This window comes from Balaenoptera acutorostrata, chromosome 20, assembly GCF_949987535.1.
Source record: "Balaenoptera acutorostrata chromosome 20, mBalAcu1.1, whole genome shotgun sequence".
Lineage (NCBI taxonomy): Eukaryota > Metazoa > Chordata > Mammalia > Artiodactyla > Balaenopteridae > Balaenoptera > Balaenoptera acutorostrata.
Window position 1 is genome coordinate 63170102 of NC_080083.1, and position 14515 is coordinate 63184616.

Consider the following 14515-nt stretch of genomic DNA (forward strand, 5'->3'; position numbering starts at 1 on the left):
TAAAACCCTAATTCATGAAGCAGAATTAAATATAAGGGGGAAAATAAAGGAAGAGGGAAACAGAGAATTCCCAAAGATGCTCAAGCTCTAATTAAGCTTAAAATTGAAAACCAAAAGCCAAGAAAACCATCTGTGACTTATTTTTACCCGGCTCTACATTTATAAGCAGGGTACAAAATATTGGTTTAGCTAATTACAATGTAGCCTCTCAACTATGCAAAAATAACTCCTATTTCATCCTCTTCATCTTTAAAAGCCATTAAATACAGAAATTAAGGACTCATCCTGTTATCATAAATTTCCTCTCTCAAGTTGACCAAAAAAAAAAGTCTATTCTAATATTTAAAAGCAAGAACGAACACTGTAAACAAGTATAAATCTTCTGTTGTTGTTATTCATTTACAATACATTGAGTTTGTCTCATACCCACTTTTAATATGTAATGAGAACTATGCATAGTAGAGCATGTTCTTTAGTCTATTTGAGGGAAATAAGCAATCTTTTTTCTGATTTTATAACAGCAGCCAGACGTGCTTTGAAGTTAAACTGTTCCCACTTTGTAATCTACAAGTAACATGGACTTGCAGCAATCTGTAAAGTCTTAACATTTACTTTCTTCATGCTCTTTTAGAAGACTTCTTGTTCTCTCATAATACCTCAAGAAAGAATACCACAATAAGGAATGTCCAAAATGGAAGATAAAAAGAACTTATGTGAAACATTACAGTCTCACAAAATATTATACAGAAAGCAAAGCCAAAAATAATTTAGTTCCAATAGCATGAATAAATCATGTGACAGAACATTTCTTGTTTGAAAAACAGAGTCACAATAATAAATAAAAATTTAAACTAGACATAAATACAGATATCTGAATGCTCTCTAATGAAAACTGGCTTTTAACATTTTATTCTGTTAAGTTTTTTAGCAGAACTGTTCGGTTACAAAGAGTTCTGTCAGTTTGTTTCTTCAGATTATTCAGGACTTGGTCAAACTGACCTCCTTATAGACTAACTAATGTTGATCAAATAGAGATGCTCCAAGGTTCCAGAAAAATAGAAAGACACTTTATCTGATATTTAAGCTGTCTTAGAGGAAAGGACATTCTCGGGCAATATATTACTAGCAGCATGACTAGAATAAGCGTTTTTAAGTCACAGCATCCGTCAGAAGAACTGCCAAAACTCTTTCTATAGCATAAAATAAATTCAGTCATCAATGTCAAACCAATTATGCTCCAAAATAATGTTTTTAAGTCAATATTTTAGAACTTGAAAAATGTTTTCCACAGAAAAAATACTACAAATGAAGGTTCATTCGTTGGTTTACTCACATTTCAACAAACATTTAATGAGCACAAATGAAATACAGATATAGACATCAATCACTGCCACAAGGAAAAGCAAATAAGCCAAAGGAACAGAATGGAAACACACATGTACTGTCACCTGATTTATGAGACAAGTAACACTGCAGCGCAGCAGGAAAAGAATAGCCTTTGCAATAAATGTGAGTGTCACCTGGATACTTGTAAGGGACAAAAACAAATCTTAACTTCCTATCTTACAACATATACTACAATCGGCCCCAGATGGCATGTAGATCTACACAGAAAAAGTAAAACAATAGAGTTGTTAGAAGAAAACATAGGAGAACATCGTCAGGAACTCAAGATAGTCAAAGACTTTAAACAGGACAGAAAAAGCATTTTTTCATGAGATGAAAATGTGAAAACGAACAGCATTAAAATTTAAAATTTCTGTTCATCAAAGACACCAGTAAGAGAATGAAGGAAAGCAACAAAGTGGAAGAAAATATTTACAATACTATATTCCAAAAGTAGTCATCCAGAACAGATACAGAGCTCTTACATATTCAGAAGAAAAAGGCAGACAACCCAACAGGAAAACTGGCAAAGTCTTCAGCAAGCACTTCACTCTGAGAGGCTACCCAAACTGTCAGTCAGCATATTAAAAGGCATCTAACTCTATCAGTCATCAGGAAAATACATATTAAAAGCACACTTGGCAATGTCACTAACCACTGTCAAGAACGGCTAAGTTTTATAATTAAAAGAAAAACTAACTGACAACACCAAGTATGGAAGAGAAAGTAGAGGGGCAGGAACCGGTACACGCCGCATCCCGATGAGGGTGCAGAGCGGCACAATCACTTTAGAAAACCGTTTGGCAGCATCTACCGTATGCATTAGCTTTGAGCTCCTTGGCTTCCAACTAGCCCACTTTATTTAGCCCAGGACCCCGAGGCTCGGCAGCGTGGGCGCGCCTCTCACCTGGGCTCGCCTGCGTGTCCGCTCAGCCGGGGGACAGCTGCGCCCGGTGACCGAGCACAGTTCTGGACCGGCCCCGGCAGGGCGACCACGGGGACGACAGCCAGGGGTCCCTCACTCCTCACAGGGGGGGTTCGGGGGCGTCCCCAGCTGCCGAGGGCTTGCAGGTGCCCCCCAGCCCTGGACAGGAAGTTCTCCCCCATGGGCTGTGCCCTCAGTGGGGCCGCCGGACTAGGGCAGGGGTGCTGTCCACCCTCGGGAGCTCCCCGCGGGATCGGGGGGCCTCACTCCCGCTGACCTCCCCCGCTCCATCCTCCGCCGGGTCCCATTTCCTCCACTGCCTGTCCTGGGAGATCTCCCGCACAAATTCTGAAGAGACCTGACCTAAGGGCGTCACCTAAAGCGTCCCCACTGTTTGTTCGCTCCTGATGAGAGCAAGGCTCTCAGTCAGCACCTAGGCCCCGGGTGGGAATGGCTGGGGGGCTGGTGACCCGATGGAAGGCCTGGGAGAGCCCTCCCCCTCCGGGTCCCCGAGCCGTGCTCAGGAAAAAAGAAAAGAATTGTACATAAAGACAGTCATGCATGAAATATATGTTAACAAAGCAAGAAAGCTTCCCAAAAGCTAAAGGTTAAAAAGGTTAAAAAGAGTAATTAAAAAAATAATACGGGAGGAATTGTATTATTTAATTGCTAGCTTTACCAAGTAAATCTCTACTTGAATTATGCATTCCTAGGGAAAATATTAACACACTCCTAGGAAAAGAAAGAATACAATTGGGGGAGAAATATATTTTTTCAACAATAACTAGAAAATTAAAAATCTAGAACATCTAATGAATCAGAAAGTAGGTGCTGACAGGCATGCCAGCAATATAAAACATGTGCCCCTTAGTACAGAGCACAAAATTAACTAGCCATAAACTGATCATTCAGAGGAAGAAAGAAACAAAAGTGCATTTGCACATTCTCATACAAAACTAAAATCAAAGTAAAATCGAAGCTTTTGAATACACTGGGTATTTAAATTATTCCACTGTGATCAAGAGATATAGTTCAACCTGATTAATGCATATGTGTTATAAATATATAAAAATGCAAGACTTTCCTATTTTACATTGTTAGTGCATTCTTCGAACAATAAAAATGTGAAACAAAACCCCAGGCAGTCCTAGTTTTAGGGCATTACCTCAAAATATTTTAGATGTTTTATCTTAATTTTATTATATGAATGAAAATTTTAATCCTCTGAACAGTTAAATAATCGTGAAAAGTACTTTATGTGCTAAGAAATGTACATCAGAAGTTTCAAATGGCTAAGGGCAAAGCCAAGTTTAAAAGGATAGCCCAGAATTTTATTTTTCACTTTGATACTGCGTTCTGGCAAACAGAAGGGGTCTTTCTGAGGGATTTCCTGTGCCCCTCTCCCACACCAGTAACTCAGCACTCCCCTCCAGTGGCGGCTTCCCCTACCCCTTCAAAGGTGAAAAGGGTCTTCTTTCGACCTCCTATTGCCCTCTCATTGTCAATGTTTTCTTCCCCTTCATTAGCATACTCCCCAAACGCCTGGGAGAGTCACACTGCTTCAAGTCCCGCCCGGCCCCTCCCCTCTAACTGTGGCCGGTGCGCAGCCGGCCCCCTCACTCTGAAGTCTCTGAAGACAGAGCTGTCCCAGGCCCTGGACACAGCCGCCGCCTACAGCCGTGCGGCTGCGAGACAAGACGCCAGCCCTGGAGGCTCACTCGTGGAGCTGGAAACCTTGAACTCCCCAATTAATCTTAGCGCCTCTCTTAACCCTACCAGTCTAGAATAACACGTTGAATCCCTTGAAGTGCTTCCCCCATCGGACAATCAATTAACTGACAGAGAGACAACCTTCCCATTTTCCTGGAACCAAACCTTCAGGCGCCCTCCTATTCAGCCCACCAATCAGCCACTAAGCATTCTTTATTCTCTTTGAAATGTGTTTCTTTCCTATCCTTTCCGTCTTCACAGAAATCACACCACTGTGGAGTCCACCACAGACACCTAAAGGAGGGTTGGTTCCCTTTCTCCGTGGCTATGCACACCCACTGTGGCCTTCTTAATACCACCTAGTTACGTGTCCTAAAGCACTGCTTTCATTAAAGGTCGGTATTAGTTTGGGGCTTCCCTGGTGGCGCAGTGGTTAAGAATCCGCCTGCCAATGCAGGGGACACGGGTTCGAGCCCTGGTCCGGGAAGATCCCACATGCCGCGGAGCAACTAAGCCCGTGTGCCACAACTACTGAGCCTGTGCTCTAGAGCCCGTGAGCCACAACTACTGAGCCCGCGAGCCACAACTACTGAAGCCCACGCGCCTAGAGCCCATGCTCCCAACAAGAGAAGCCACCGCAATGAGAAGCCCGAGCACCACAACAAAGAGTAGCCCCCGCTCGCCACAACTAGAGAAAGCCTGCACGCAGCAACAAAGACCCAACACAGCCAAAAATAAATAAATAAATTTATTTTTAAAAAAGAACATTATTAGTAGGAAGGGTTTTAGGTTTTTTTAAAAAAATAACAACCCCTGATGTCAGTGAAGAAGTAAGAAATAGACAGTCCTATATACTTCTGGTTGGAGAACAAATTGGTATACACCTTCTGGAGGGCAATGTACCAAGATCTAACATAACCTAAGAAAGCAACCAAATAGGTATAAAAGGACTCTTTTATGGAATTTTATTGCAGTATTACTTATATTAGCAATAAACTGGGAGCAACCTACATGTCCAAAAATGTCAGAATGTTTAAATAGGTTATGAACTACCTACCCAAAAGAAAAATTAGTGCCACCATTAATATTCATGCTAATAGAACTATTATAAATTTATACCAAATTTAAAACAGCACATAATAAAATAGTAATTATAATATGACCCCAATTTTGTTTAAATCTTAATTTTATAAATACACACAGAAAAAAATGAGGGAAAGATATATATAATAAAATGTTAATACAAATTTTATTCATCTGACTTTATGTGTTTTTCAAATTTTTCAAGTTACAAATTATTTTGATAATAATAAAGTGGGATTAAAAAAATTGATCAAACCCCTTTTCACTTCCTGAAAGCATTTAAACAGCATATATGTAAAGTGGAATGTGGAGGGGAAAAAAAATTAATCTCACTACTGCCTAAAATTTAAAAGCTAAACTTCTCAGTTTAGCATTCAAAGCTCCAATACAACCCACAGCCTGATGGCACTGCCCTCTAACCCTACCTGAGTCCCGGTCATGGCCACACCTTTCTTCACGCCTCTTTCTGCCTCTAGTTCCTGCCCCCTCCTCCCTATCCACCCAGAATCATTCACAGCCGGCCTCTGGGCATGAAAACCACTATCCACAATGGCGGCTCATCCTGAGGTCTCCTGGAGAATTTTTTTAACCCAACTGACCTTGCTTCTCCAAGTCCTCCTCCTCTCCCCTCCACCTCAGGATTCTACTTTCTATATACCTCATTTTGGTTATACAGTTTGATCATACACTATCTTAAAGTTTATTTAACTGTTTCATGTGTATATCTCTTATTTCACCAACAAGAAAGTCAGCTTGTCGAGGGCAGGGACCATTCATGCTTCTTTGGAATGTTATTTCTCTTTCCTGTTCCCCAAGTCCTTCCCAGTGCTCACACAGTACTCAATGTCTAACAGCCAGTAATAGTCATTGTTTAGAATTAAATTAGTGCAGATGTTTTCCAAATACAACATGATTCTGCCACATCAACATACATACATGAAACAAATACTTTTTTACCCCAAGATTCCAACTATTAAGGCGAGCTTCGATGTCACTGTCATCCAAAGAAAGAGCAGATTTCTTCGAATGAATTTCCTGAAATACAAAAGAGAAAAAGAAAAACAGGATGAAAAATAAGACAAGATGGAGGGAAGAAACAAGAGGAAAGGAAGGAGGGAAAGAAGGGAATGAGAGAATGAAGGAAGGAAGGGCAGAGGGGAGGGAGGGAGGGAGGGAGAAAACAGGACAAAATATATGTCATTCAGAGTAATGAGAGTTTTGTGTGCCTTTTTTAGTAATGCTATACTACCCTCAGAGGAAAGGATTATGTTACAACTGAGTTAGTTCTCAATTCTAAGTAATGACTGTTTATTACAGCTGCTTAAGGCTATGAGATGCCTTCACAATATATTCACACAGCAACTAGATTTCAAAAAAAAAAAAAATCAAAAGAATATTTTAAAAAATAATCCAGACTCTTCTCTTTAAGTTCTTTCACAAAAAGTTTTAATTGTGGTATACCACAGTAGCTTTAAAGGTAGGTAGGGGAACACTTGGAAAAATGAATTATTTACTCTCGTTAAAATTAGTTAACAGGGAAGTTTGTATTGCTGTCCAAGAAGCTCTTTGTTCTTAAATTAATTCTCATTCATACACTGTACACAAAGAAAAATAAGCTTTGGATTCACATCATGAAAACATAATTATTTATTATGAAAAAGTAATTCTTTACTTCTTAAAAAAATTAAGGGACTTCCCTGGTGGCGCAGTGGTTAAGAATTTGCCTGCCAATGCAGGGGACACGGGTTCAAGCCCTGGTCCAGGAAGATCCCACATGTCACGGAGCAACTAAGCCCATGTGCCACAACTACTGAGCCTGCGCTCTAGGGCCTGTGAGCCACAACTACTGAGCCTGCGCACCTAGAGCCCGTACTCTGCAGCAAGAGAAGCCACCACAATGAGAAGCCTGTGCATCGCAACGAAGAGTAGCCCCTGCTTGCCACAACTAGAGAAAGCCCGCGCGCAGCAACGAAGACCCAACACACAAAAATAAATAAGTAAAAATAAATAAATTTATAAAAAAATAAAATAAAATTCCATGCTCTTTTCCCTCCCATATAATTTATTATATTACAAACTTATCAAACCAGATTAAAATTATAATTAACTCAGGAGCGCCAAAGACCTGTACCCAGAAATGGACAATGATCTGAAAGCCCTAAAAACTTTGAAAGGTAAGTCTGTGTAAAATAATAATGTATATCCTACAGTACAGCCAAAATATTTTATTTTATTTAAATTTAAATTTAATTTATTGGTATAGCATTTTCATGCTTTTAGAAAACCTCACTACTAACAAATAAATCTATTTATCTATGGTCATTTAAATTATCTGAAGTGATGAAAAATACATTTAAATGTTCTTCAGACACAGATGTAGAGAACAAATGTACGGACACCGAGGGGGGAAAGCCGTGGCGGGGTGGGGATGGTGGTGTGCTGAATTGGGCGATTGGGATTGACATGTATACACTGATATGTATAAAACTGATGACTAATAAGAACCTGCTGTATAAAAAATAAATAAAATTAAATTAAAAATTTTAAAAAAAAATGTTCTTCATATTTTACTGAATCCCCAGATTTCTATTGAACAAAATGTTGGGTTTATTATATACACTATATTAAAATTCATTATTGCCTCTACTATTGGTCCCTTGCTTTTTGAATGTTTGTGTGTGTGTGTGAATGAGAATGTCTTTTAAAATGTACCTCCCTTATTTATTTTGAGTAAATATAATGATTGATAATAAATTCACAAATATCTAAAATGTGCTGCTCTTTATATTACGATATTTATGAAAGTTCCAAACTGGAACTCTCCATCACTGGAGAAAATGGAAGGAGTTATGTTCAGAGCAAATGTGCTAAAACAGTCATGTATCACATACAACTTGCTTGTAACTAAAAGTCTCATCACCCAAGACAAGCAGAGTTATGCTGTAGGAAGCAGGCAGAGTCCTTCTCTTTATCAAGCTGACTGGAATGCTCATTAGCTCCATGGTCAAACCAAATCTATGTTAAGTAGTTAAATGCAAGAGAAGTATTCATATTTCAAGATAGGAACAGTTCACCTTCATCAGGAAGGCAGTGTTCCCTACTTCACTACAAACTAATCCCAATTTCTTAAGTTTATGACCATTGTGTGTCTAATCATTTTTAGACATATACTGAGTAAAAGGGGAAAAATAACTAAAAAACAAACCTTCTCAAAGTTATTCTTCAATGCACAGGAAAAATGATAGACTGATTAACACGATGCCTCAGAATCTTTGAGAAAGCAGAAGGAACGCTATGGAATATACCAAATACACCACTTTCTTTGAAACCAGGATATTCACCAATACCTTTAGACTTTATTGTTTGTAAGTAATCGTTGGAATTTAACAATATGAAACTAAAAATATGTGGGGATATTTTAAAACAAGAAGCAAACAAACAAAAAAACCAAAGTAGAATCTGATCTTACACAACTCTTTGGGGTAATAATCTGTCCATCTTCTCTGTAGGTTGGACTCATAGACTGTGATCTGGTTTGGAGCTTTGCAATGCATTGTTCCCTATTAAGAGATCAAAACAGTCACAGTCAGAATTGGGGGAATTCAGAGGACACAGGGGTATTCAAATCTAGGATTACAATTTTTTTTTCTTTTGGAAATGAGATGACTGTTTATATTAACAATGACGTTTCAATAGCAAAGAAAAAAGAAATACGAATAATAACCACTTGTATTTATTAAACTATAAATAAAATGTCACCTAAATGCCACATGCTTGCTTACAAACAAATGCTACTGTTAAGTGGGACTATAATAAACCACATGTATTTCCCCTTTTCCTAAGTGTAGGAAGAGAAAAATTGAAGCATACATTCTCAGAGAAGATAATTGTTTTAAAAGGTTAGCAAGTTTTGTTGGATTCATGTTTCACATCATGATGAAGTCTTAAAATATATGAAATAACAGAACTTTCACATAGCTGAAAGTCTGAATTAATTTGAAGCCATCTCAGAAACCACAGATAAATCAAAGTCCTAAATTTAAAAATATGCCGTGTTAATTTAGGTAAAACATGATAAGTACAGCATAAATAGGAAAATAGTTTAAGCTTCCAGATGAATTAGAACAAAAAGATTTTTCTCCAATATAAAATATAGTACAAAAAATGCCATTCTCAATATTCTACTTTAGCCTAGAGTCTCCCATATATTTTTTTTTTTAAAAGAGCTCTATTGAGGTATAATTGACATACAAAGAACTGAACATATTTAATGTGTGCAATTTGATGAGTTTGAACATACGCAAACACCTGTGATACCATCACCACAATCAAGGTAACAGACATATCCAATACTTCCCAGAGTTTCCCTGTGACCCTTTGTTTTTGTTTTTGTTTTGTTGTAAGAACACTTAATATGAGGTCTATCCTTTCAACAAATTTTGAGGAGCACAATACTACATTGTTAACTAGGCACTATGCTGAAGATATGGAAACAACCCAAGTATCCGTCAACAGAGAAGTGGATAGAGCAAAAGTGGTATATGCATACAATGTGATATTGTTAACTCTTTAACTGGATTATGTGGATGGCACTTGGTGCAATCATCTTCCTGTACTGCCATATTTTTATATTACCAGGGATAATGGATAAATTACTTTATCCATTATCCTAGGGAATCTAGTTTCCTAAGAAAATATTTGACTTCCCTTCATGTCCACTTCTCTCCCATATATTTCTATTCGAGCTACTTCAATGAAAGTTCCATGATCACAAATATCTATTCTCTGAATGGTTACTTCAAGAGACACAAAATGAAAACTAACCATTATTTAATGAATTAAAGCCACTGACTTTCAACCACTAGACATATCAGGATTTCCTTCACAAGTTGTGGGTCATACTAAGTATTCTCAAAAGACAGAACAGTAGCTCAAAAAGACAAGATTAAAATTAATGTGTTTTTTGGTAGTTAACAGTGACAGAATAACATTCCTTAGACTAGTTACTAAGTAATTTAGAATGTCTGAAAAAGTTATTTTAAAGAGAGCTGTGGATTTTTTTTATACCCCTACTCAGTAGTCCAGATATCCAAATACTTAAAAATAAATGAGAAAAGGAGATAAAGTAATATTTTGAGAATAATCTCATCAGCCAGTGTGCTTGAGCTGATATAAAGCATTTAAAACTTAGTATGTGGGAAGAGACACCCTGATATATCATACTAAGTAGTGGCCTGTTCTTCTTTAAGAATAGATTAAACAATCATAAAAAGAGCGATACTTAAAAATTGAAAAATGCTTAAATATTAAAAGTAATTCTTCTCATAGAAAATATTAATAAAAAGAGGACTGAAACATTTATCTATTTATTACACAGGGTGCATACATAAAACAACACATCCTTTTAAGTCACATGTAGCTGTCTTCTGTACCAATCTACCTCTTTCCCTTCATAGTAAATTTTCAAAATAAGTTATTGAATCTATGTCCTATCCTGCCATGTCCTTTCCAATCAACTACAATCTGACTTCCACTCATCCTGAAAGTGCTGTAAGTAAAGTCAGCATTGATCTCCTAGGCGCCCAAGCAAATGAGCCGTGATCTGTTCTTACCCTGGCTGCTCTCACTAAAACATTAGGGGTGGTGCTTTAAAGATGCCACATTTACTGGCTCCATAGAACCATTCTTTCCCGGTTCCTATCCGGTCCTTTAGAAATCTCCTTCACAGCTTTTTCACTAGCTTTTCTTTCTCTACCCATCTCATACATGCTATAATCCCTGGGGTTCTGTGTCTAACCATATTTATTTTCCTTTTATGTGCTTTCCCTGGTCAATCCAATATACTATTAGTTTTTCAAATAATAAGGAGAAGCTCTGATTACCAATCTACATCTCCAGCCCAAACTGCTCTCTTGGCCTCCAACCCCATTGCAAATACAAACTGAATAGCCCTACCTCCAATTCAACATGCCCAAAACTAAATTCATTCTATTTCCCCTGAAACATGCTCCAGTGCAGGCCAAGTAAAGCAGAGGCATTGCCGAAGTCAGCTTCTTGTGAAGGCAGTTGAGCCAACTAAAGAAGGAGGTCAGTATCATTGCTAAAATCCAGCTGGCACAAGAAGCACAGGGCATTAAGCACAGAAGTTTCATCTCTTGCCACTGATAATGACTCCAGCTGGAAACACAATTAACTGGAACTCTAAGGAGGTACAAAGACGGCTCAAATTCACAGTGACGGGGCTGGAGGTCAGGGTGAACAGGGAGACAGAGGGTAGGGGGCAAAGCTTAACCCTGTGTTATCCTTTAGGAAGAACAGCAGGTGCTGCCTGCCACAGAGAATAAATAGCAAGTCATGGAGCTTATAAAGACAGCCTACAGTTGGCACGGGGGACACAATTACAGTGAGGTCAGGATTACGGAGCTTTTGCCAGTGAGGAGGAGGGACTGCGGCTCAGTTCACGTGTGGGTGTCAAGCTAGCCCAGAAAGCAGGGTCTCAGTGTATGAGTAAGATTCCCTGACGTGCAAGTGCCTCCTTCCTCCTCTTGAGGAGTAAAACTAGAGGAAATATAAGTTTTTCCCTTTCGCTTTTTCCTAAAGCTAAAATATTTCAACGGCAATCCAGAAACATTCTCCCAGCATCTTTGCTGATTCCAAATACTACAGAGACACAGACTTGTCACTGTAAAAATAAAGAGATAAGTAATGAGACATATAATAAGCTTTAAAAGCCTAAAAAAAGACTGACTGAATTTCTTCCTGCAAAAGAAACTTATATATATATGGAAAATTTCTAAAATGTCTTTTTAATTTGTGTCCTCAATGTGATTCAAGTAGACATTTCAGATATAAAAAGGAAATAAACAATCTGTGATCATAAAAATGTGCTTAAAAATGAAAAACATGATTACCAAATTTTAAAACCACAATGTAAGAAGAGAATGGCAGATAAAATATAGCATAAAATCAAATCAGCGAACTAGAAAACTACTTCAAGAAATATTCTGAGAACACACAAAAAAATTAAGGGATGAATATAATAAATAAAAATTCAACAGATAAGGAAGATAAATTCAAAATCTCTCACATCAAAATAATATGAATTCCAGAAGGCATAAATAAAACAGAAACTGGGAAAACAATAATTAAAGAAATAGTAGTGACAATGCCAGTCAAGACTACATTGGAGAAAAACCTAAAGGAATAACCTAGAACATCTCTTTTAGCTTGGACAAAAATGCAATGCCCAAAACAACCCCCAAAAATGTAACATCATGCTGTTGTCAAAAAGACCACAAATAAATGTTGGTGAGGATGTGGAAAAAAGGAAAACCTAGCACCCTGTTAGTGGGTATGTAAATTGGTGGAGCCACTGTGGAAAACAGTAAGGACGGTCCTCAAAAAACTAAAAATAGAACTACCATATGATCCAGCAATTCCACTCCTGGGTATATACGCAGAGAAAATGAAAACACTAATTCAAAAAGATACATGCACCCCAATGTTCACAGCAGCACTATTCACAGTAGCCAAGACATGGAAGCAACCTAGGTGTCCATCAACAGATGAATGGATGAAGGTGTGGTACATATATACAATGGAATACTACTCAGCCGTAAAAAAGAATAAAATTTTGCCCTTTGCAACAACATGGATGGACCTAAAATGTATTATGCTAAGTGAAATAAGTTAGACAGAGAAAGGCAAACACTGAATGTTATCATTTATATGTGAAATCTAAAAAATAAAGCAAACAAATATAACAAAACAGAAGCAGACTCACAAGCTAATTGTTACCAGTAGCGAGACGGGTAGGGGGAGGGACAAGATAGGAGGAGGGGATTAAGAGGTACAAACTACTCTGTATAAAATAAATAAGATACAAGGATATGTTGTACAGCACAGGGAATACAGCCAATATTTTATAATAACTTTAAATGCAATATAATCTATAAAAATACCGAATCACTAGTTGTATGCCTGAAACTAATATAATATCGTAAATCAACTATACTTTAATTTTTAAAAATGTAATGTCATAAAAAGCACAGGAACTGAAGGTCTGCCAGGCTCTGGTTTCAGAGACAGCTAGAAAGAGCAGGAAGTATGACTCTGGACAAGTAGGAGAGAATCAAAGTTCCTCTAAGTAGAAGGACAAAGTCAAACTCATCAAGAAACCAGAAGCAGGGATGGAGTTCCCTGTTCTTGAGAAGAAGCTGAAAATCAGTGCTGGTGACCACTTCGGAAAGCTCTGGCTTATAAGAAGCTTTGTGCCCGGGAAAGGCAAGGAACAGAGACATGGCCTCAAAGCCAAGGAACTAAACTCGTCGTATGAAAGGACAGAGTTCAAAGTGAAAAGAGGGGGACTTCCATGGTGGCACAGTGGTTAAGAATCCGCCTGCCAATGCAGGGGACACGGGTTTGATCCCTGGTCTGGGAAGATCCCACACGCCACGGAGCAACTAAGCCCGTGTGCCACAACTACTGAGCCCGCGTGCTACAACTACTGAGCCCATGCTCCACAACAAGAGAAGCCACCGAAATGAGTAGCCCCCACTCGCCAAAACTAGAGAAAGCCCGCGTGCAGCAATGAAGACCCAATGCAACCAAAAATCATTTTTAAAAAATAAATTTAAAAAAAAAAAAGTAAAAAGAGGCATTTGGTTCCCCAAACTCCTATAAACAGGAGGCAGGCTGAGAAAACTACTCAGCTTAAAACAAATCATTGCTTCTGTTAAAAAGAAAAAGAAAAAGATAATTCAGAAGGAAAAGTCAAGAACCCAAAAGACAGAGCAGAGAACCACGAAGAACACTTCCAGGAAGCAGCACTAAGCCCTAATCAAGAAACTGGCAACCAACACCTGCTAGATTTCAGAATTTCTATAGAACTGTCATTGGTTTGTGTCTCCCATTTTCCCTGTTTTTTAAATGGGAATTCTCCAGTGCCTCTCTCACCACTGGGAGAGGGGGAGGGTATGTTGGGGGCAGTGGTCGGGGGAGATAACTTACAACTTTAGTTCACAGTTGTTTAGAATGGAAGAAGCCACACCAGGAAAGTCTCACCTACACCTAGATATGATTTTTTATTAGGTTTATTGAGGTATAATTTATATACTGTAAAGCCATACCCATTTAAAATGTAGAGTTTTGACAAATGTATATACCTCTGTAACCTGTACAATGAAGATACAGATTCTTTCCATCACACCCAGAAGTTCTCTTGGCCTCCTTGGCAATCAATCTACTCCCTCCCACAAACCCAGGCAACCTGCATTTTGCAGAATCTCTTATATATGGAATCAAACAGAATGCACTTTTTATGCCTGGCTCCTCTCACTAAGGAAGAGAGATTTAGCCATGTTGTTGCACGTATCAAAAGTTCATTTCTTTTTATTGATTAGAAGTATTCCA

The 14515-nt window shown here is 38.3% G+C and overlaps 1 protein-coding gene across 14 annotated transcripts in view; it reads right to left on the reverse strand.

The window, feature by feature from the left end:
- The window catches only part of CEP112 (centrosomal protein 112), a 417120-nt gene that overhangs the window by 368622 nt on the left and 33983 nt on the right, over positions 1 to 14515 (reverse strand). For 13 of the 14 annotated variants that reach the window (XM_057536338.1, XM_057536336.1, XM_057536335.1 and 10 more), the window contains 2 exons: positions 8574 to 8664; positions 6041 to 6139 (listed from right to left, as the gene is read on the reverse strand). In XM_057536338.1, coding sequence (XP_057392321.1) covers positions 6041 to 6139; positions 8574 to 8664 — 190 coding nt within the window. The remainder of the gene's footprint in view (positions 1 to 6040; positions 6140 to 8573; positions 8665 to 14515) is intronic. The other variant, XM_028167340.2, reaches the window with a different exon arrangement.